Below are 26,388 nucleotides of genomic sequence, written 5' to 3'. Positions count from 1 at the left end.
AGAGCCATTCCACATCAGGGTATCAGAGCAGATAGAGACTGCAACTTTAAATTCCTCAGTGCTTAAATTTCAGCACTTAAGTGCAATTACAAAGAAAGAACCGAAGCATTTCTACTTCTTCAGAAGTTTGTAAAGATTCGCATGACATCTAAAGGTTTGAAAAACTAGAGGTGTGTGTTGGAGAGTATATTGACCACAACACAGCCTGGTATGGAAACACCAATGACCTTGAATAGAAAATACTAGAAAAAGAAGTACAAGGGGTGATTGATAAATTCGTGGCCTAGGGTAGAAGGAGTCAATTTTAGAAAACCTAGCACATTTATTTTTCAACATAGTCCCCTCCTACATTTACACACTTAGTCCAGCAGTGGTGGAGCATACAGATCTTGGACCTCCAGAGTCTACAGATGGGTGATTGATAAGTTTGTGGCCTAAGGTAGAAGGAGATGAGTTATACAGCTCTCGTTACATGCGCGTGCAGTTCAACTCATCTCCTTCTACCTTAGGCCATGAACTTATCAATCACCCAATGAGTTATTAACCTCAAACTTTCTGCATAATCACTCAAAGAGTTGTTGGTTAACGCCTCCCAATGCCTGCAAAGAAATGAATCTTCGGGTTGTATATGGGGACATAGATATATTTTGTTAATAAATTTACTTTGAGCTTTGAACTTCGAATAAAAAGGAAAGGTTGAATAGAATAGGATTGGGGGAGACTTGATAGAAGTATAAAAAATTACAAGAGGTATAGAAAGGGTAAATGAAAGCAGGCTTTTACCCCACTGAGGTTGGGTGAGACTAGAATGAAAGGTCATGGATTAAGGGTGAAAGGTGAAATGTGTAATGGGAACATTGGAGGGGGGTACTTCTTCACTCAGAGGGTGGTGAGAGTGTGGAATGAGCTGCCAGTGAATGTGGGTTGAGTTGCAAAATTTAAGAGAAGTTTGGATAGGTACATGGATGGGAGGGGTACGGGGGGCATATGCTCTGGGTGCAATTTGATGGGAGTAAGCAGAATAAGTTTGGCACCGAGTAGATATGATGATGTGTCTGTTTCTATGCTGCAGTGTTCCATGACTGTATGACTCTCCCAGATTAATACAAGCAAACCAGTGTCATTATGGAGTTTTTGAATCACATATTACAGGAACAGTAAGACCACCCTCACTATTAAGCTCTCATTTTGTCCAGTCCTGCACTGAATCCAATTTTTATTCTGCCTTTTCCATTTTCCCTTCCCATATACGACCACTCACGCTGGGACAACTGATAGTGTCCAGTTAGCTCATCCACCAAAGTTGGAACAGAACTGGATTCCATTCAGCTAGTGCAGCAGGTAAAAGTTCACCGACTCCGAGAAAAGCTTCTACCCACAGTTATCGGCCTCTTGTACACTAAGAGATGCACTTTAGTCTTTGCCTAGTCCTATCATCCTGCACCCAGACCATACCACTCTGTCCTCTTTTCATCCAACTGTTGAAATCGAACCTGCATTCACCGCTTTGGCTGGCAGTTCCCTCCACACTGTCGCCATCCTCTGAGTGAAGAGATCTGCTGGCTTTGCACTTTCTCTGTAAGTGCACCATGTTTTCCCTTTAACTCTGCACATATATACTGTGTGGATTGGTCGGCCTGGGTGTCCCACAAGCAAAGGCTTTTCATTGTGTCTCAGTTACATGTAGCTATATAAAATCAATATTCCAGAAATTATTACGCCACATTTATTCTCTTGTTGCGCTTAGAGGGAAGGTGTGGTCTTTACCGAACAACATCGGCTGGTGCCTGTGTAAAGCGGAGCACAGACCAGGTCATGGGTTACCAGCAGGTGAAACTGGGGTGGGACATTGCTGAGGGCTGGACCTGGTGTTTGGACGGTTTTAAGAGAGGCAGAGAAGACTCTCCTAGAAGCGTTGGCGATACATACCCTACCGACTGGCTTCTGATGTCCATGGTGCCTTCTCCAGTACGAATTGTCATTGGCTGAGTGAGAAAGAACAGAGGCGATTACTACCCATTTCTGAGGGGCAACCGCTCTACACATTGTCCTATTTCTCCCTATCATTACGGCTGTATTGTTAAAACCACCTATTGTTACCTCAGATATCCCAAGTACCACTGGGCTAACTTTTCCAAGACCCAGACCAGGATGTGGGATTATCCCACAATGACTTCCCAAACACCATAGGGCTAACTCTTCTGAAACACAGACCCGGATGTGGGATTATCCCAAAATGATTTTCCAAAACCACTGCGCTTATTATTTCCAAACCCAGACCCGGATGTGGGATAATCCCATTACGATTTTCCAAAAACCACAGTGCTAACACTTCACAAACCCAGACTCGGATGTGGGATTATCCCAAAATGATTTTCGAAACACCACTGCGCTAATTTTTCCCAAACCCAGACCCGGATGTGGGATTAATCCACAAGGATTTTCCAAACACCAAAGGGCTAACTCTTCCCAAACCCAGACCCGGATGTGGGATTATCCCACAATGATTTTGCAAACACCACAGGGCTAACTCTTCCCAAACCCAGACCCAAGTGTGGGATTATCCCACAATGATTTTCCAAACACCACTGCTAACTCTTCCCAAACCCAGACCCGGATGTGGGATTATCCCACAATGATTTTCCAACCACCACAGTGCTAACTCTTCCCAAACCCAGACCCGGATGTGGGATTATCCGACATGGATTTTCCAAACACCACAGGACTGACACTTACCAAACGCAGACCTGGATGTGGGATTATCCCACAATGATTTTGGAAACACCTCTGTGCTTACTTTTCCCAAACCCAGACCCAGATATGGGATTATCCCACAACGATTTTCCAAAAACCACAAGGCTAACTCTTCCCAAACTATAACCCGGATATTGGATTTTCCAAACACCACAGGGCTAACGCTTCCGAAACCCAGAACCGGATGTGGGATTATCCCAGAATGATATTCCAAACACCACTGCGCTTATTTTTCCCAAACCCTGACCCGGATATGGGATTAACCCAGAAGGATTTTCCAAACCCCACAGGGGTAACTCTTCCCAAACCCAGACCCAGATATGGGATTATCCCACAACGATTTTCCAAATTGCACAGGGCTAACTCTTCCCAAACCCAGACCCGGATATGGGATTATCCCACAATGATTTTCAAAACTCCACAGGGCTAACACTTCCCAAACCCAGTCCCGGATGTGGGATTATCCGACATGGATTTTCCAAACACCACAGGACTGACTCTTCCCAAACGCAGACCCGGATGTGGGATTATCCCACAATGATTTTGCAAACACCACTGTGCTTACTTTTCCCAAACCCAGACCCAGATATGGAATTATACCAACAGGATTTTCCCAACACCACAGGGCTGACCCTTCCCAAATGCAGACCCAGATATGGGATTATCCCACAATGATTTTCCAAATACCACAGGGCTAACTCTTCCCAAACTCTAACCCGGATATGGGATTATCCCACAACGATTTTCCAAACACCACAGGGCTAACTCTTCCGAAACCCAGAACCGGATGTGGGATTATCCCACAATGATATTCCAAGCACCACTGCGCTTATTTTTCCCAAACCCTGACCCGGATATGGGATTATCCCAGAAGGCTTTTCCAAACCCCACAGGGCTAACTCTTCCTAAACCCAGACCAAGATATGGGATTATCCCACAAAGATTTTACAAACACCACTGTGCTAACTTTTCCCAAACCCAGACCCAGATATGGGATTATCCCACAACGATTTTACAAACACCACTGTGCTAACTTTTCCCAAACCCAGACCCAGATGTGAGATTATCCCACAAGGATTTTCCAAACACCACAGGGCTAGCTATTCCCAAACCCAGACCTGGATATGGGATTATCCCACAATGATTTTCCAAATACGATTGGGCAAACTCTTCCCAAACCCACACCCGGAAATGGGATTATCCGACGTGGATTTTCCAAAAAATCACAGGACTGACTCTTCCCAAATGCAGACCCGGATGTGGGATTATCCAACAACGATTTTCCAAACTCCACAGGGCTAACTCTTCCGAAAGCCAGACCCGGATGTGGGATTATCCCACAATGATTTTCCAAACACCACTGCGCATTTTTTCCAAAACCCAGACCCGGATGTGGGATTATCCCACAACTATTTTCCAAACAACACAGTGCTAACTCTTCCGAAACCCCGACCCGGATGTGGGATTATCCCACAACTATTTTCCAAACAGCACAGTGCTAACTCTTCCCAAACCCAGACCCGGATGTGGGATTATCCCACAATGATTTCCCAAAACCCAACAGGGCTAACTCTTCCCAAACCCAGACCCGGATGTGGGATTATCCCAAAGGATTTTCCAAACTCCACAGGGCTAACTCTTCCGAAAGCCAGACCCGGATGTGGGATCATCCCACAATCATTTTCCAAACACCACTGCGCATTTTTTCCAAAACTCAGACCTGGATATGGGATTATCCCACAATGATTTTCCAAACACCACTGCGCTTTTTTTCCAAAACCCAGACCCGGTTGTGGGATTATCCCACAACTATTTTCCAAACACCACATTGCTAACTCTTCCGAAACCACGACCCGGATGTGGGATTATCCCACAACTATTTTCCAAACACCACATTGCTAACTCTTCCGAAACCACGACCCGGATGTGGGATTATCCCACAACTATTTTCCAAACACCACATTGCTAACTCTTCCGAAACCACGACCCGGATGTGGGATTATCCCACAACAATTTTCCAAACACCACAGGGCTAACTCTTCCCAAATCCATACCCGGATGTGGGATTATCCCAAAGGATTTTCCAAACACCACAGGGCTAACTCTTCCCAAACCCAGACCAAGATATGGGATTATCCCACAATGATTTTACAAACAGCACTGTGCTAATTTTTCCGCATCCCAGACCCCGGAATGGGATTATCCGACAATGATTTTCCAAACACCACTGCGCTTATTTTTCCCAAACCCTGACCCGGATATGGGATTATCCCAGAAGCATTCTCCAAACACCACAGGGCTAAATCTTCCCAAACCCAGGCCCGGATGTGGGATTATCCCACAATGATTTTCCAAACACCACTTTATTAACTCTTCCCAAACCCAGACCCAGATATGGGATTATCCCAGAACGATTTTCCAAATTGCACAGGGCTAACTCTTCCCAAACCCAGACCCGGATATGGGATTATCCCACAATGATTTTCAAAACTCCACAGGGCTAACACTTCCCAAACCCAGACACGGATGTGGGATTATCCGAAATAGATTTTCCAAACACCACAGGGCTGACTCTTCCCAAACTCTAACCCGGATATGGGATTATCCCACAATGATATTCCAAACCCCACAGGGCTAACTCTTCCCAAACCCAGACCAAGATATGGGATTATCCCACAATGATTTTACAAACACCACTGTGCTAACTTTTCCGCATCCCAGACCCCGGTATGGGATTATCCGACAAGGATTTTCCAAACCCCACAGGGTTAACTCTTCCCTAACCCAGAACCAGATGTGGGATTATCCCAGAATGATTTTCCAAACACCACTGCGGTTATTTTTTCCAAACCCAGACCCGGATGTGGGATTATCCCACAAGGATTTTCCAAACACCACAGGGCTAACTCTTCCCAAACCCAGACCCAGATGTGGGATTATCCCACATGGATTTTCCAAACACCACAGGGCTAGCTCTTCCCAAACCCAGACCCAGTATGGGATAATCCCACAATGATTTTACAAACACCACTGTGCTAACTTTTCCGCATCCCAGACCCCGGTACGGGATTATCCGACAAGGATTTTCCAAAAACCACTGTGCTAACTCTTCCCTTAAACCCAGACCCGAATGTGGGATTATCCCACAATGATTTCCCAAACTCCACAGGGCTAACTCTTCCCAATCCCAGAACGGGATGTGGTATTATCCGACATGCATTTTCCAAACATCACAGGACTGAATTCCCAAACGCAGACGCGGATGTGGGATTATCCAACAACGATTTTCCAAACTCCACAGGGCTAACTTTTCCGAATCCCAGACCCCGGTACGGGATTATCCCACAAGAGTTTTCCAAACTCCACAGGGCCAACTCTTCCCAAACCCAGACCCAGATATGGGATTATCCCACAATTATTTTCTCAACACCACAGGGCTGACTCTTCCCAAATGCAGACAAAGATATGGGATTATCCCACAAAGATTTTATAAACACCACAGGGCTAACTCTTCACAATCCCAGAACGGGATGTGGGATTATCCGACATGCATTTTCCAAACATCACAGGACTGACTTCACAAACGCAGACCCGGATGTGGGATTATCCAACAACGATTTTCCAAACTCCACAGGGCTAACTCTTCCCAAACCCAGACCCGGATATGGGATTATCCCACAATTATTTTCTCAACACCACAGGGCTGACTCTTCCCAAATGCAGACAAAGATATGGGATTATCCCACAAGGATTTTCCAAACAACACTGCGCTTTTTTTCCAAAACCCAGACCCAGATATGGGATTATCCCACAATGATTTTCCAAACCCCACAGGGCTAACTCTTCCCAAACCCAGACCCAGAGATGGGATTATCCAACAACGATTTTCCAAATTGCGCAGGGCTACGTCTTCCCAAACCCAGACCCGGATATAGGATTATCCCACAATGATTTTCCAAACCCCACTGCTGTTATTTTTCCAAAACCCAGACCTGGATATGGGATTATCCCACAATGATTTTCCAAACCCCACTGCGGTTATTTTTCTCAAAACCCAGACCCGGATGTGGGATTATCCCACAATGATATTCAAAACTCCACAGGGCTAATTCTCCCCAAACCCAGACCCGGATGTGGGATTATCCGACATGGATTTTCCAAACACCACAGGGCTGACTCTTCCCAAACCCAGACCCAGATATGGGATTATCCCACAATGATATTCCAAACACCACTGCGCTTATTTTCCCCAAACCCTGACCCGGATGTGGGATTATCCCACAATGATATTCAAAACTCCACAGGGCTAATTCTCCCCAAACCCAGACCCGGATGTGGGATTATCCCACAATGATATTCAAAACTCCACAGGGCTAATTCTCCCCAAACCCAGACCCGGATGTGGGATTATCCCACAATGATATTCCAAACACCACTGCGCTTATTTTCCCCAAACCCTGACCCGGATATGGGATTATTCCAGAAGGATTTTCCAAAAACCACAGGGCTAACTCTTCCCAAACCCAGACCAAGATATGGGATTATCCCACAAAGATTTTACAAACACCACTGTGCTAACTTTTCCCAAACCCAGACCCAGATATGGGATTATCCCACAACGATTTTCCAAACACCACAGGGCTAACTCTTCCCAATCCCAGAACGGGATGTGGGATTATCCGACATGCATTTTCCAAACATCACAGGACTGACTTCACAAACGCAGACCCGGATGTGGGATTATCCAACAACGATTTTCCAAACTCGACAGGGCTAACTCTTCCCAAACCCAGACCCGGATATGGGATTATCCCACAATGATTTTCCAAACACCACTGTACTAACTTTTCCGAATCCCAGACCCCGGTATGGGATTATCCCACAAGGGTTTTCCAACCTCCACAGGGCCAACTCTTCCCAAACCCAGACCCAGATATGGGATTATCCCACAATTATTTTCCCAACACCAAAGGGCTAACTTTGCCCAAACTCTAACCCGGATATGGGATTATCCCAGAATGATATTCTAAACACCACAGGGCTAACTCTTCCCAAACCCAGAACCAGATGTGGGATTATCCCAAAATGATTTTCCAAACACCACTGCGGTTATTTTTCCCAAACCCAGACCCGGATGTGGGATTATCCCACAAGGAGTTTCCAAACACCACAGGGCTAACTTTTCCCAAACCCAGACCTGGATATGGGATTATCTCACAATGATTTTCAAAACTCCACAGGGCTAACTCTTCCCAAACCCAGACCCGGATGTGGATTATCCGACACGGATTTTCCAAACACCACAGGACTGACACTTACCAAACGCAGACCCGGATGTGAGAATACACCACAATGATTTTGCGAACACCTCTGTGCTTAGTTTTCCCAAACCTTGACCCCGGTATGGGATTATCCGACAAGGATTTTCCAAACACCACAGGGCTAGCTGTTCCCAAACCCAGACCCAGATGTGGGATTATCCCACAAGGATTTTCCAAGCACCACAGGGCTAACTCTTCCCAAACCCAGGCCCGGATATGGGATTATTCCACAATGAATTTCCAAACACCACAGGGCTAGCTCTTCCCAAACCCAGACCCAGATGTGGGATTATCCCACAATGATTTTCCAAACTCCACAGGGTTAACTCTTCCCAAACCCAGACCCGGATGTGGGATTATCCGACATGGATTTTCCAAACATCACAGGACTGACTCTTCCCAAACGCAGACCCGGATGTGGGATTATCCAACAACGATTTTCCAAACTCCACAGGGCTAACTCTTCCCAAACCCAAACCAAGATATGGGATTATCCCACAACGATTTTCCAAACTCCACAGGGCTAACTCTTCCCAAACCCAGACCCGGATATGGGATTATCCAACAACGATTTTCCAAACTCCACAGGGCTAACTCTTCCCAAACCCAGACCCGGATATGGGATTATCCAACAACGATTTTCCAAACTCCACAGGGCTAACTCTTCCCAAACCCAAACCCGGATATGGGATTATCCCAGAAGGATTTTCCAAAAATCCTTCTAACAGGGCTAACTCTTCCCAAACCCAGACCAAGATATGGGATTATCCCACAAAGATTTTACAAACACCACTGTGCTAACTTTTCCCAAACCCAGACCCAGATATGGGATTATCCCACAACGATTTTCCAAACACCACAGGGCTAACTCTTCCCAATCCCAGAACGGGATGTGGGATTATCCGACATGCATTTTCCAAACATCACAGGACTGACTTCACAAACGCAGGCCCGGATGTGGGATTATCCAACAACGATTTTCTAAACTCCACAGGGCTAACTCTTCCCAAACCCAGACCCGGATATAGGATTATCCCACAATGATTTTCAAAACAACACTGTGCTAACTTTTCCGAATACCAGACCCCGGTATGGGATTATCCCACAAGGGTTTTCCAAACTCCACAGGGCCAACTCTTCCCAAACCCAGACCCAGATATGGGATTATCTCACAATTATTTTCCCAACACCACAGGGCTAACTCTTCCCAAATGCAGACCCAGATATGGGATTATCCCACAACGATTTCCCAACACCAAAGGGCTAACTTTGCCCAAACTCTAACCCGGATATGGGATTATCCCAGAATGATATTCTAAACACCACAGGGCTAACTCTTCCCAAACCCAGAACCAGATGTGGGATTATCCCAGAATGATTTTCCAAACACCACTGCGGTTATTTTTCCCAAACGCAGACCCGGATGTGGGATTATCCCACAAGGAGTTTCCAAACTCCACAGGGCTAACTCTTCCCAAACCAAGACCGGGATATGGGATTATCCCACAACTGTTTTCCCAACACCACAGGGCTGACTCTTCCCAAACTCTAACCCGGATATGGGATTATCCCACAACGATTTTCCAAACACCACAGGGCTAATGCTTCAGAAACCCAGACCTGGATATGGGATTATCCCACAATGACTTTCCAAACACCACAGGGCTAACTCTTCCGAAACCCAGAACGGGATGTGGGATTATCCCACAATGATATTCCAAACACCACTGCGCTTATTTTTCCCAAACCCTGACCCGGATATGGGATTATCCCAGAAGGATTTTCATAAGACCACAGCTTAAACTATTCCCAAACCCAGACCCAGATATGGGATTATCCCACAATTATTTTCTCAACACCACAGGGCTGACTCTTCCCAAATGCAGACAAAGATATGGGATTATCCCACAAAGATTTTATAAACACCACAGGGCTAACTCTTCACAATCCCAGAACGGGATGTGGGATTATCCGACATGCATTTTCCAAACATCACAGGACTGACTTCACAAACGCAGACCCGGATGTGGGATTATCCAACAACGATTTTCCAAACTCCACAGGGCTAACTCTTCCCAAACCCAGACCCGGATATGGGATTATCCCACAATTATTTTCTCAACACCACAGGGCTGACTCTTCCCAAATGCAGACAAAGATATGGGATTATCCCACAAGTATTTTCCAAACAACACTGCGCTTTTTTTCCAAAACCCAGACCCAGATATGGGATTATCCCACAATGATTTTCCAAACCCCACAGGGTTAACTCTTCCCAAACCCAGAACCAGATGTGGGATTATCCCAGAATGATTTTCCAAACACCACTGCGGTTATTTTTCCCAAACCCAGACCCGGATGTGGGATTATCCCACAAGAATTTTCCAAACACCACAGGGCTAACTCTTCCCAAACCCAGACCCAGAGATGGGATTATCCAACAACGATTTTCCAAATTGCACAGGGCTACGTCTTCCCAAACCCAGACCCGGATATAGGATTATCCCACAATGATTTTCCAAACCCCACTGCTGTTATTTTTCCAAAACCCAGACCTGGATATGGGATTATCCCACAATGATTTTCCAAACCCCACTGCGGTTATTTTTCTCAAAACCTAGACCCGGATGTGGGATTATCCCACAATGATATTCAAAACTCCACAGGGCTAATTCTCCCCAAACCCAGACCCGGATGTGGGATTATCCGACATGGATTTTCCAAACACCACAGGGCCAACTCTTCCCAAACCCAGACCCAGATATGGGATTATCCCACAATGATATTCCAAACACCACTGCGCTTATTTTCCGCAAACCCTGACCCGGATATGGGATTATCCCAGAAGGATTTTCCAAAAACCACAGGGCTAACTCTTCCCAAACCCAAACCCGGATATGGGATTATCCCAGAAGGATTTTCCAAAAATCCTTCTAACAGGGCTAACTCTTCCCAAACCCAGACCAAGATATGGGATTATCCCACAAAGATTTTACAAACACCACTGTGCTAACTTTTCCCAATCCCAGATATGGGATTATCCCACAACAATTTTCCAAACACCACAGGGCTAACTCTTCCCAATCCCAGAACGGGATGTGGGATTATCCGACATGCATTTTCCAAACATCACAGGACTGACTTCACAAACGCAGACCCGGATGTGGGATTATCCAACAACGATTTTCCAAACTCCACAGGGCTAACTCTTCCCAAACCTAGACCCGGATATGGGATTATCCCACAATGATTTTCCAAACACCACTGTACTAACTTTTCCGAATCCCAGACCCCGGTATGGGATTATCCCACAAGGGTTTTCCAACCTCCACAGGGCCAACTCTTCCCAAACCCAGACCCAGATATGGGATTATCCCACAATTATTTTCCCAACACCACAGGGCTGACTCTTTCCAAATGCAGACCCAGATATGGGATTATCCCACAACGATTTCCCAACACCAAAGGGCTAACTTTGCCCAAACTCTAACCCGGATATGGGATTATCCCAGAATGATATTCTAAACACCACAGGGCTAACTCTTCCCAAACCCAGACCCGGATATGGGATTATCCCACAATGATTTTCCAAACACCACTGTACTAACTTTTCTGAATCCCAGACCCCGGTATGGGATTATCCCACAAGGGTTTTCCAACCTCCACAGGGCCAACTCTTCCCAAACCCAGACCCAGATATGGGATTATCCCACAATTATTTTCCCAAAACCACAGGGCTGACTCTTTCCAAATGCAGACCCAGATATGGGATTATCCCACAACGATTTCCCAACACCAAAGGGCTAGCTTTGCCCAAACTCTAACCCGGATATGGGATTATCCCAGAATGATATTCTAAACACCACAGGGCTAACTCTTCCCAAACCCAGAACCAGATGTGGGATTATCCCAAAATGATTTTCCAAACACCACTGCGGTTATTTTTCCCAAACCCAGACCCGGATTTGGGATTATCCCACAAGGAGTTTCCAAACACCACAGGGCTAACTTTTCCCAAACCCAGACCCGGATATGGGATTATCTCACAATGATTTTCAAAACTCCACAGGGCTAACTCTTCCCAAACCCAGACCCGGATGTGGATTATCCGACACGGATTTTCCAAACACCACAGGACTGACACTTACCAAACGCAGACCCGGATGTGAGAATACACCACAATGATTTTGCGAACACCTCTGTGCTTAGTTTTCCCAAACCTTGACCCCGGTATGGGATTATCCGACAAGGATTTTCCAAACACCACAGGGCTAACTCTTCCCAAACCCAGGCCCGGATATGGGATTATTCCACAATGAATTTCCAAACACCACAGGGCTAGCTGTTCCCAAACCCAGACCCAGATGTGGGATTATCCCACAAGGATTTTCCAAGCACCACAGGGCTAACTCTTCCCAAACCCAGGCCCGGATATGGGATTATTCCACAATGAATTTCCAAACACCACAGGGCTAGCTCTTCCCAAACCCAGATCCAGATAAGGGATTATCCCACAATGATTTTCCAAACTCCACAGGGTTAACTCTTCCCAAACCCAGACCCGGATGTGGGATTATCCGACATGGATTTTCCAAACATCACAGGACTGACTCTTCCCAAACGCAGACCCGGATGTGGGATTAATCAACAACGATTTTCCAAACTCCACAGGGCTAACTCTTCCCAAACCCAAACCCGGATATGGGATTATCCCAGAAGGATTTTCCAAAAATCCTTCTTACAGGGCTAACTCTTCCCAAACCCAGACCCAGATATGGGATTATCCCACAAGGATTTTCCAAACACCACAGGGCTAACTCTTCCCAATCCCAGAACGGGATGTGGGACTATCCGACATGCATTTTCCAAACATCACAGGACTGACTTCACAAACGCAGGCCCGGATGTGGGATTATCCAACAACGATTTTCTAAACTCCACAGGGCTAACTCTTCCCAAACCCAAACCCGGATATGGGATTATCCCAGAAGGATTTTCCAAAAATCCTTCTAACAGGGCTAACTCTTCCCAAACCCAGACCCAGATATGGGATTATCCCACAAGGATTTTCCAAACACCACAGGGTTAACTCTTCCCAAACCCAGAACCAGATGTGGGATTATCCCAGAATGATTTTCCAAACACCACTGCGGTTATTTTTCCCAAACGCAGACCCGGATGTGGGATTATCCCACAAGGAGTTTCCAAACTCCACAGGGCTAACTCTTCCCAAACCAAGACCGGGATATGGGATTATCCCACAACTGTTTTCCCAACACCACAGGGCTGACTCTTCCCAAACTCTAACCCGGATATGGGATTATCCCACAACGATTTTCCAAACACCACAGGGCTAATGCTTCCGAAACCCAGACCTGGATATGGGATTATCCCACAATGACTTTCCAAACACCATAGGGCTAACTCTTCTGAAACCCAGACCCGGATGTGGGATTATCCCACAATGATATTCCAAACACCACTGCGCTTATTTTTCCCAAACCCTGACCCGGATATGGGATTATCCCAGAAGGATTTTCATAACACCACAGCTTAAACTATTCCCAAACCCAGACCAAGATATGGGATTATTCCACAATGATTTTACAAACACCACTGTGCTAACTTTTCCGCATCCCAGACCCCGGTACGGGATTATCCGACAAGGATTTTCCAAAAACCACTGTGCTAACTCTTCCCAAACCCAGACCCGAATGTGGGATTATCCCACAATGATTTCCCAAACTCCACAGGGCTAACTCTTCCCAATCCCAGAACGGGATGTGGTATTATCCGACATGCATTTTCCAAACATCACAGGACTGAATTCCCAAACGCAGACGCGGATGTGGGATGATCCAACAACGATTTTCCAAACTCCACAGGGCTAACTTTTCCGAATCCCAGACCCAGATATGGGATTATCCCACAATTATTTTCTCAACACCACAGGGCTGACTCTTCCCAAATGCAGACAAAGATATGGGATTATCCCACAAAGATTTTATAAACACCACAGGGCTAACTCTTCACAATCCCAGAACGGGATGTGGGATTATCCGACATGCATTTTCCAAACATCACAGGACTGACTTCACAAACGCAGACCCGGATGTGGGATTATCCAACAACGATTTTCCAAACTCCACAGGGCTAACTCTTCCCAAACCCAGACCCGGATATGGGATTATCCCACAATTATTTTCTCAACACCACAGGGCTGACTCTTCCCAAATGCAGACAAAGATATGGGATTATCCCACAAGGATTTTCCAAACAACACTGCGCTTTTTTTCCAAAACCCAGACCCAGATATGGGATTATCCCACAATGATTTTCCAAACCCCACAGGGTTAACTCTTCCCAAACCCAGAACCAGATGTGGGATTATCCCAGAATGATTTTCCAAACACCACTGCGGTTATTTTTCCCAAACCCAGACCCGGATGTGGGATTATCCCACAAGAATTTTCCAAACACCACAGGGCTAACTCTTCCCAAACCCAGACCCAGAGATGGGATTATCCAACAACGATTTTCCAAATTGCACAGGGCTACGTCTTCCCAAACCCAGACCCGGATATAGGATTATCCCACAATGATTTTCCAAACCCCACTGCTGTTATTTTTCCAAAACCCAGACCTGGATATGGGATTATCCCACAATGATTTTCCAAACCCCACTGCGGTTATTTTTCTCAAAACCCAGACCCGGATGTGGGATTATCCCACAATGATATTCAAAACTCCACAGGGCTAATTCTCCCCAAACCCAGACCCGGATGTGGGATTATCCGACATGGATTTTCCAAACACCACAGGGCTGACTCTTCCCAAACCCAGACCCAGATATGGGATTATCCCACAATGATATTCCAAACACCACTGCGCTTATTTTCCCCAAACCCTGACCCGGATATGGGATTATCCCAGAAGGATTTTCCAAAAACCACAGGGCTAACTCTTCCCAAACCCATACCAAGATATGGGATTATCCCACAAAGATTTTACAAACACCACTGTGCTAACTTTTCCCAAACCCAGACCCAGATTTGGGATTATCCCACAACGATTTTCCAAACACCACAGGGCTAACTCTTCCCAATCCCAGAACGGGATGTGGGATTATCCGACATGCATTTTCCAAACATCACAGGACTGACTTCACAAACGCAGACCCGGATGTGGGATTATCCAACAACGATTTTCCAAACTCCACAGGGCTAACTCTTCCCAAACCCAGACCCGGATATGGGATTATCCCACAATGATTTTCCAAACACCACTGTACTAACTTTTCCGAATCCCAGACCCCGGTATGGGATTATCCCACAAGGGTTTTCCAACCTCCACAGGGCCAACTCTTCCCAAACCCAGACCCAGATATGGGATTATCCCACAATTATTTTCCCAAAACCACAGGGCTGACTCTTTCCAAATGCAGACCCAGATATGGGATTATCCCACAACGATTTCCCAACACCAAAGGGCTAACTTTGCCCAAACTCTAACCCGGATATGGGATTATCCCAGAATGATATTCTAAACACCACAGGGCTAACTCTTCCCAAACCCAGAACCAGATGTGGGATTATCCCAAAATGATTTTCCAAACACCACTGCGGTTATTTTTCCCAAACCCAGACCCGGATATGGGATTATCCCAGAAGGATTTTCCAAAAACCACAGGGCTAACTCTTCCCAAACCCAGACCAAGATATGGATTATCCCACAAAGATTTTACAAACACCACTGTGCTAACTTTTCCCAAACCCAGACCCAGATTTGGGATTATCCCACAACGATTTTCCAAACACCACAGGGTTAACTCTTCCCAATCCCAGAACGGGATGTGGGATTATCCGACATGCATTTTCCAAACATCACAGGAGTGACTTCACAAATGCAGACCCGGATGTGGGATTATCCAACAACGATTTTCTAAACTCCACAGGGCTAACTCTTCCCATACCCAGACCCGGATATGGGATTATCCCACAATGATTTTCCAAACACCACTGTACTAACTTTTCCGAATCCCAGACCCCGGTATGGGATTATCCCACAAGGGTTTTCCAACCTCCACAGGGCCAACTCTTCCCAAACCCAGACCCAGATATGGGATTATCACACAATTATTTTCCCAAAACCACAGGGCTGACTCTTTCCAAATGCAGACCCAGATATGGGATTATCCCACAACGATTTCCCAACACCAAAGGGCTAGCTTTGCCCAAACTCTAACCCGGATATGGGATTATCCCAGAATGATATTCTAAACACCACAGGGCTAACTCTTCCCAAACCCAGAACCAGATGTGGGATTATCCCAAAATGATTTTCCAAACACCACTGCGGTTATTTTTCCCAAACCCAGACCCGGATGTGGGATTATCCCACAAGGAGTTTCCAAACACCACAGGGCTAACTTTTCCCAAACCCAGACCTGGATATGGGATTATCTCACAATGATTTTCAAAACTCCACAGGGCTAACTCTTCCCAAACCCAGACCCGGATGTGGATTATCCGACACAGATTTTCCAAACACCACAGGACTGACTCTTCCCAAACCCAGACCCGGATGTCGGATTATCCCACAAGGAGTTTCCAAACACCACAGGGCTAACTTTTCCCAAACCCAGACCCGGATATGGGATTATCTCACAATGATTTTCAAAACTCCACAGGGCTAACTCTTCCCAAACCCAGACCCGGATGTGGATTATCCGACACGGATTTTCCAAACACCACAGGACTGACACTTACCAAACGCAGACCCGGATGTGAGAATACACCACAATGATTTTGCGAACACCTCTGTGCTTAGTTTTCCCAAACCTTGACCCCGGTATGGGATTATCCGACAAGGATTTTCCAAACACCACAGGGCTAACTCTTCCCAAACCCAGGCCCGGATGTGGGATTATCCCACAAGGATTTTCCAAGCACCACAGGGCTAACTCTTCCCAAACCCAGGCCCGGATATGGGATTATTCCACAATGAATTTCCAAACACCACAGGGCTAGCTCTTCCCAAACCCAGACCCAGATAAGGGATTATCCCACAATGATTTTCCAAACTCCACAGGGTTAACTCTTCCCAAACCCAGACCCGGATGTGGGATTATCCGACATGGATTTTCCAAACATCACAGGACTGACTCTTCCCAAACGCAGACCCGGATGTGGGATTATCCAACAACGATTTTTCAAACTCCTCAGGGCTAACTCTTCCCAAACCCAGACCAAGATATGGGATTATCCCACAAAGATTTTACAAACACCACTGTGCTAACTTTTCCCAAACCCAGACCCAGATATGGGATTATCCCACAACGATTTTCCAAACACCACAGGGCTAACTCTTCCCAATCCCAGAACGGGATGTGGGATTATCCGACATGCATTTTCCAAACATCACAGGACTGACTTCACAAACGCAGGCCCGGATGTGGGATTATCCAACAACGATTTTCTAAACTCCACAGGGCTAACTCTTCCCAAACCCAGACCCGGATATAGGATTATCCCACAATGATTTTCAAAACAACACTGTGCTAACTTTTCCGAATCCCAGACCCCGGTATGGGATTATCCCACAAGGGTTTTCCAAACTCCACAGGGCCAACTCTTCCCAAACCCAGACCCAGATATGGGATTATCCCACAAGGGTTTTCCAAACTCCACAGGGCCAACTCTTCCCAAACCCAGACCCAGATATGGGATTATCCCACAATTATTTTCCCAACACCACAGGGCTGACTCTTCCCAAATGCAGACCCAGATATGGGATTATCCCACAACGATTTCCCAACACCAAAGGGCTAACTTTGCCCAAACTCTAACCCGGATATGGGATTATCCCAGAATGAATTTCCAAACACCACAGGGCTAACTCTTCCCAAACCCAGAACCAGATGTGGGATTATCCCAGAATGATTTTCCAAACACCACTGCGGTTATTTTTCCCAAACGCAGACCCGGATGTGGGATTATCCCACAAGGAGTTTCCAAACTCCACAGGGCTAACTCTTCCCAAACCCAGACCCGGATATGGGATTATCCCACAACTATTTTCCCAACACCACAGGGCTGACTCTTCCCAAACTCTAACCCGGATATGGGATTATCCCACAACGATTTTCCAAACACCACAGGGCTAACTCTTCTGAAACCCAGACACGGATGTGGGATTATCCCACAATGATATTCCAAACACCACAGGGCTAACTCTTCCCAAACCCAGACCCAGAGATGGGATTATCCCACAATGATATTCCAAACACCACTGCGCTTATTTTTCCCAAACCCAGACCCGGATGTGGGATTATCCCACAATGATATTCCAAACACCACTGCGCTTATTTTTCCCAAACCCTGACCCGGATATGGGATTATCCCAGAAGGATTTTCATAAGACCACAGCTTAAACTATTCCCAAACCCAGACCAAGATATGGGATTATTCCACAATGATTTTACAAACACCACTGTGCTAACTTTTCCGCATCCCAGACCCCGGTACGGGATTATCCGACAAGGATTTTCCAAAAACCACTGTGCTAACTCTTCCCAAACCCAGACCCGAATGTGGGATTATCCCACAATGATTTCCCAAACTCCACAGGGCTAACTCTTCCCAATCCCAGAACGGGATGTGGTATTATCCGACATGCATTTTCCAAACATCACAGGACTGAATTCCCAAACGCAGACGCGGATGTGGGATGACCCAACAACGATTTTCCAAACTCCACAGGGCTAACTTTTCCGAATCCCAGACCCAGATATGGGATTATCCCACAATTATTTTCTCAACACCACAGGGCTGACTCTTCCCAAATGCAGACAAAGATATGGGATTATCCCACAAAGATTTTATAAACACCACAGGGCTAACTCTTCACAATCCCAGAACGGGATGTGGGATTATCCGACATGCATTTTCCAAACATCACAGGACTGACTTCACAAACGCAGACCCGGATGTGGGATTATCCAACAACGATTTTCCAAACTCCACAGGGCTAACTCTTCCCAAACCCAGACCCGGATATGGGATTATCCCACAATTATTTTCTCAACACCACAGGGCTGACTCTTCCCAAATGCAGACAAAGATATGGGATTATCCCAGAAGGATTTTCCAAACAACACTGCGCTTTTTTTCCAAAACCCAGACCCGGATGTGGGATTATCCCACAAGAATTTTCCAAACACCACAGGGCTAACTCTTCCCAAACCCAGACCCAGAGATGGGATTATCCAACAACGATTTTCCAAATTGCACAGGGCTACGTCTTCCCAAACCCAGACCCGGATATAGGATTATCCCACAATGATTTTCCAAACCCCACTGCTGTTATTTTTCCAAAACCCAGACCTGGATATGGGATTATCCCACAATGATTTTCCAAACCCCACTGCGGTTATTTTTCTCAAAACCCAGACCCGGATGTGGGATTATCCCACAATGATATTCAAAACTCCACAGGGCTAATTCTCCCCAAACCCAGACCCGGATGTGGGATTATCCGACATGGATTTTCCAAACACCACAGGGCTGACTCTTCCCAAACCCAGACCCAGATATGGGATTATCCCACAATGATATTCCAAACACCACTGCGCTTATTTTCCCCAAACCCTGACCCGGATATGGGATTATCCCAGAAGGATTTTCCAAAAACCACAGGGCTAACTCTTCCCAAACCCAGACCAAGATATGGGATTAACCCACAAAGATTTTACAAACACCACAGGGCTAACTCTTCTGAAACCCAGACACGGATGTGGGATTATCCCACAATGATATTCCAAACACCACAGGGCTAACTCTTCCCAAACCCAGACCCAGAGATGGGATTATCCCACAATGATATTCCAAACACCACTGCGCTTATTTTTCCCAAACCCAGACCCGGATGTGGGATTATCCCACAATGATATTCCAAACACCACTGCGCTTATTTTTCCCAAACCCTGACCCGGATATGGGATTATCCCAGAAGGATTTTCATAAGACCACAGCTTAAACTATTCCCAAACCCAGACCAAGATATGGGATTATTCCACAATGATTTTACAAACACCACTGTGCTAACTTTTCCGCATCCCAGACCCCGGTACGGGATTATCCGACAAGGATTTTCCAAACACCACTGTGCTAACTTTTCCCAAACCCAGACCCGAATGTGGGATTATCCCACAATGATTTCCCAAACTCCACAGGGCTAACTCTTCCCAATCCCAGAACGGGATGTGGTATTATCCGACATGCATTTTCCAAACATCACAGGACTGACTCTTCCCAAACGCAGACCCGGATGTGGGATTATCCAACAACGATTTTTCAAACTCCACAGGGCTAACTCTTCCCAAACCCAGACCAAGATATGGGATTATCCCACAAAGATTTTACAAACACCACTGTGCTAACTTTTCCCAAACCCAGACCCAGATATGGGATTATCCCACAACGATTTTCCAAACACCACAGGGCTAACTCTTCCCAATCCCAGAACGGGATGTGGGATTATCCGACATGCATTTTCCAAACATCACAGGACTGACTTCACAAACGCAGGCCCGGATGTGGGATTATCCAACAACGATTTTCTAAACTCCACAGGGCTAACTCTTCCCAAACCCAGACCCGGATATAGGATTATCCCACAATGATTTTCAAAACAACACTGTGCTAACTTTTCCGAATCCCAGACCCCGGTATGGGATTATCCCACAAGGGTTTTCCAAACTCCACAGGGCCAACTCTTCCCAAACCCAGACCCAGATATGGGATTATCCCACAAGGGTTTTCCAAACTCCACAGGGCCAACTCTTCCCAAACCCAGACCCAGATATGGGATTATCCCACAATTATTTTCCCAACACCACAGGGCTGACTCTTCCCAAATGCAGACCCAGATATGGGATTATCCCACAACGATTTCCCAACACCAAAGGGCTAACTTTGCCCAAACTCTAACCCGGATATGGGATTATCCCAGAATGAATTTCCAAACACCACAGGGCTAACTCTTCCCAAACCCAGAACCAGATGTGGGATTATCCCAGAATGATTTTCCAAACACCACTGCGGTTATTTTTCCCAAACGCAGACCCGGATGTGGGATTATCCCACAAGGAGTTTCCAAACTCCACAGGGCTAACTCTTCCCAAACCCAGACCCGGATATGGGATTATCCCACAACTATTTTCCCAACACCACAGGGCTGACTCTTCCCAAACTCTAACCCGGATATGGGATTATCCCACAACGATTTTCCAAACACCACAGGGCTAACTCTTCTGAAACCCAGACACGGATGTGGGATTATCCCACAATGATATTCCAAACACCACAGGGCTAACTCTTCCCAAACCCAGACCCAGAGATGGGATTATCCCACAATGATATTCCAAACACCACTGCGCTTATTTTTCCCAAACCCAGACCCGGATGTGGGATTATCCCACAATGATATTCCAAACACCACTGCGCTTATTTTTCCCAAACCCTGACCCGGATATGGGATTATCCCAGAAGGATTTTCATAAGACCACAGCTTAAACTATTCCCAAACCCAGACCAAGATATGGGATTATTCCACAATGATTTTACAAACACCACTGTGCTAACTTTTCCGCATCCCAGACCCCGGTACGGGATTATCCGACAAGGATTTTCCAAAAACCACTGTGCTAACTCTTCCCAAACCCAGACCCGAATGTGGGATTATCCCACAATGATTTCCCAAACTCCACAGGGCTAACTCTTCCCAATCCCAGAACGGGATGTGGTATTATCCGACATGCATTTTCCAAACATCACAGGACTGAATTCCCAAACGCAGACGCGGATGTGGGATGATCCAACAACGATTTTCCAAACTCCACAGGGCTAACTTTTCCGAATCCCAGACCCAGATATGGGATTATCCCACAATTATTTTCTCAACACCACAGGGCTGACTCTTCCCAAATGCAGACAAAGATATGGGATTATCCCACAAAGATTTTATAAACACCACAGGGCTAACTCTTCACAATCCCAGAACGGGATGTGGGATTATCCGACATGCATTTTCCAAACATCACAGGACTGACTTCACAAACGCAGACCCGGATGTGGGATTATCCAACAACGATTTTCCAAACTCCACAGGGCTAACTCTTCCCAAACCCAGACCCGGATATGGGATTATCCCACAATTATTTTCTCAACACCACAGGGCTGACTCTTCCCAAATGCAGACAAAGATATGGGATTATCCCAGAAGGATTTTCCAAACAACACTGCACTTTTTTTCCAAAACCCAGACCCGGATGTGGGATTATCCCACAAGAATTTTCCAAACACCACAGGGCTAACTCTTCCCAAACCCAGACCCAGAGATGGGATTATCCAACAACGATTTTCCAAATTGCACAGGGCTACGTCTTCCCAAACCCAGACCCGGATATAGGATTATCCCACAATGATTTTCCAAACCCCACTGCTGTTATTTTTCCAAAACCCAGACCTGGATATGGGATTATCCCACAATGATTTTCCAAACCCCACTGCGGTTATTTTTCTCAAAACCCAGACCCGGATGTGGGATTATCCCACAATGATATTCAAAACTCCACAGGGCTAATTCTCCCCAAACCCAGACCCGGATGTGGGATTATCCGACATGGATTTTCCAAACACCACAGGGCTGACTCTTCCCAAACCCAGACCCAGATATGGGATTATCCCACAATGATATTCCAAACACCACTGCGCTTATTTTCCCCAAACCCTGACCCGGATATGGGATTATCCCAGAAGGATTTTCCAAAAACCACAGGGCTAACTCTTCCCAAACCCAGACCAAGATATGGGATTATCCCACAAAGATTTTACAAACACCACTGTGCTAACTTTTCCCAAACCCAGACCCGGATGTGGGATTATCCAACAACGATTTTCCAAACTCCACAGGGCTAACTCTTCCCAAACCCAGACCCGGATATGGGATTATCCCACAATGATTTTCCAAACACCACTGTACTAACTTTTCCGAATCCCAGACCCGGATATGGGATTATCCCACAAGGGTTTTCCAACCTCCACAGGGCCAACTCTTCCCAAACCCAGACCCAGATATGGGATTATCCCACAATTATTTTCCCAACACCACAGGGCTGACTCTTTCCAAATGCAGATCCAGATATGGGATTATCCCACAATGATTTCCCAACACCAAAGGGCTAACTTTGCCCAAACTCTAACCCGGATATGGGATTATCCCAGAATGATATTCTAAACACCACAGGGCTAACTATTCCCAAACCCAGAACCAGATGTGGGATTATCCCAAAATGATTTTCCAAACACCACAGGGCTAACTCTTCCCAAACCCAGACCCGGATGTGGATTATCCGACACGGATTTTCCAAACACCACAGGACTGACACTTACCAAACGCAGACCCGGATGTGAGAATACACCACAATGATTTTGCGAACACCTCTGTGCTTAGTTTTCCCAAACCTTGACCCCGGTATGGGATTATCCGACAAGGATTTTCCAAACACCACAGGGCTAACTCTTCCCAAACCCAGGCCCGGATATGGGATTATTCCACAATGAATTTCCAAACACCACAGGGCTAGCTCTTCCCAAACCCAGACCCAGATATGGGATTATCCCACAACGATTTCCCAACACCAAAGGGCTAACTTTGCCCAAACTCTAACCCGGATATGGGATTATCCCAGAATGATATTCTAAACACCACAGGGCTAACTCTTCCCAAACCCAGAACCAGATGTGGGATTATCCCAGAATGATTTTCCAAACACCACTGCGGTTATTTTTCCCAAACCCAGACCCGGATGTGGGATTATCCCACAAGGAGTTTCCAAACACCACAGGGCTAACTTTTCCCAAACCCAGACCCGGATATGGGATTATCTCACAATGATTTTCAAAACTCCACAGGGCTAACTCTTCCCAAACCCAGACCCGGATGTGGATTATCCGACACGGATTTTCCAAACACCACAGGACTGACACTTACCAAACGCAGACCCGGATGTGAGAATACACCACAATGATTTTGCGAACACCTCTGTGCTTAGTTTTCCCAAACCTTGACCCCGGTATGGGATTATCCGACAAGGATTTTCCAAACACCACAGGGCTAACTCTTCCCAAACCCAGGCCCGGATATGGGATTATTCCACAATGAATTTCCAAACACCACAGGGCTAGCTGTTCCCAAACCCAGACCCAGATGTGGGATTATCCCACAAGGATTTTCCAAGCACCACAGGGCTAACTCTTCCCAAACCCAGGCCCGGATATGGGATTATTCCACAATGAATTTCCAAACACCACAGGGCTAGCTCTTCCCAAACCCAGACCCAGATAAGGGATTATCCCACAATGATTTTCCAAACTCCACAGGGTTAACTCTTCCCAAACCCAGACCCGGATGTGGGATTATCCGACATGGATTTTCCAAACATCACAGGACTGACTCTTCCCAAACGCAGACCCGGATGTGGGATTATCCAACAACGATTTTCCAAACTCCACAGGGCTAACTCTTCCCAAACCCAAACCCGGATATGGGATTATCCCAAAAGGATTTTCCAAAAATCCTTCTAACAGGGCTAACTCTTCCCAAACCGAGACCAAGATATGGGATTATCCCACAAAGATTTTACAAACACCACTGTGCTAACTTTTCCCAAACCCAGACCCAGATATGGGATTATCCCACAATGATTTTCCAAACACCACAGGGCTGACTCTTCCCAATCCCAGAACGGGATGTGGGATTATCCGACATGCATTTTCCAAACATCACAGGACTGACTTCACAAACGCAGGCCCGGATGTGGGATTATCCAACAACGATTTTCTAAACTCCACAGGGCTAACTCTTCCCAAACCCAGACCCGGATATAGGATTATCCCACAATGATTTTCAAAACAACACTGTGCTAACTTTTCCGAATCCCAGACCCCGGTATGGGATTATCCCACAAGGGTTTTCCAAACTCCACAGGGCCAACTCTTCCCAAACCCAGACCCAGATATGGGATTATCCCACAATTATTTTCCCAACACCACAGGGCTGACTCTTCCCAAATGCAGACCCAGATATGGGATTATCCCACAACGATTTCCCAACACCAAAGGGCTAACTTTGCCCAAACTCTAACCCGGATATGGGATTATCCCAGAATGATATTCTAAACACCACAGGGCTAACTCTTCCCAAACCCAGAACCAGATGTGGGATTATCCCAAAATGATTTTCCAAACACCACTGCGGTTATTTTTTCCAAACCCAGACCCGGATGTGGGATTATCCCACAAGGAGTTTCCAAACACCACAGGGCTAACTTTTCCCAAACCCAGACCCGGATATGGGATTATCTCACAATGATTTTCAAAACTCCACAGGGCTAACTCTTCCCAAACCCAGACCCAGATGTGGATTATCCGACATGGATTTTCCAAACACCACAGGACTGACACTTACCAAACGCAGACCCGGATGTGAGAATACACCACAATGATTTTGCGAACACCTCTGTGCTTATTTTTTCCAAACCCTGACCCCGGTATGGGATTATCCGACAAGGATTTTCCAAACACCACAGGGCTAGCTCTTCCCAAACCCAGACCCAGATGTGGGATTATCCCACAAGGGTTTTCCAAATACGATTGGGCAAAATCTTCCGAAACACAGACCCGGATATGGGATTATCCCACAATGATTTTCCAAATACGATTGGGCAAAATCTTCCCAAACCCAGACCCAGATAAGGGATTATCCCACAATGATTTTCCAAACTCCACAGGGTTAACTCTTCCCAAACCCAGACCCGGATGTGGGATTATCCGACATGGATTTTCCAAACATCACAGGACTGACTCTTCCCAAACGCAGACCCGGATGTGGGATTATCCAACAACGATTTTCCAAACTCCACAGGGCTAACTCTTCCCAAACCCAAACTTGGATATGGGATTATCCCACAATGATTTTCCAAACACCACTGTGCTAACTTTTCCGAATCCCAGACCCCGGTATGGGATTATCCCACAAGGGTTATCCAAACTCCACAGGGCCAACTCTTCCCAAACCCAGACCCGGATATGGGATTATCCCACAACGATTTCCCAAACTCCATAGGGCTAACTCTTCCCAAATTCAGACCCGGATATGGGATTATTCCACAATGATTTTCCAAACACTACTGCGCTAACTCTTCCAAAATCAAAGTAAAAAAAACTTTAGTGATCAAAATATGTATAATTTA

General features: G+C 46.1%; 1 protein-coding gene across 1 annotated transcript in view; it reads right to left on the bottom strand.

The window, feature by feature from the left end:
• The window catches only part of LOC132380781 (uncharacterized), an 82,998-nt gene that overhangs the window by 55,300 nt on the left and 1,310 nt on the right, over nucleotides 1-26,388 (bottom strand). The window contains exon 2 of the mRNA XM_059949773.1: nucleotides 1,930-1,985. Within this exon, the coding sequence (XP_059805756.1) occupies nucleotides 1,930-1,985 (56 nt within the window). The remainder of the gene's footprint in view (nucleotides 1-1,929; nucleotides 1,986-26,388) is intronic.

The sequence above is a fragment of the Hypanus sabinus genome, chromosome 24, assembly GCF_030144855.1.
Source record: "Hypanus sabinus isolate sHypSab1 chromosome 24, sHypSab1.hap1, whole genome shotgun sequence".
NCBI lineage: Eukaryota > Metazoa > Chordata > Chondrichthyes > Myliobatiformes > Dasyatidae > Hypanus > Hypanus sabinus.
This window is presented reverse-complemented; position numbering and strand designations above follow the sequence as displayed.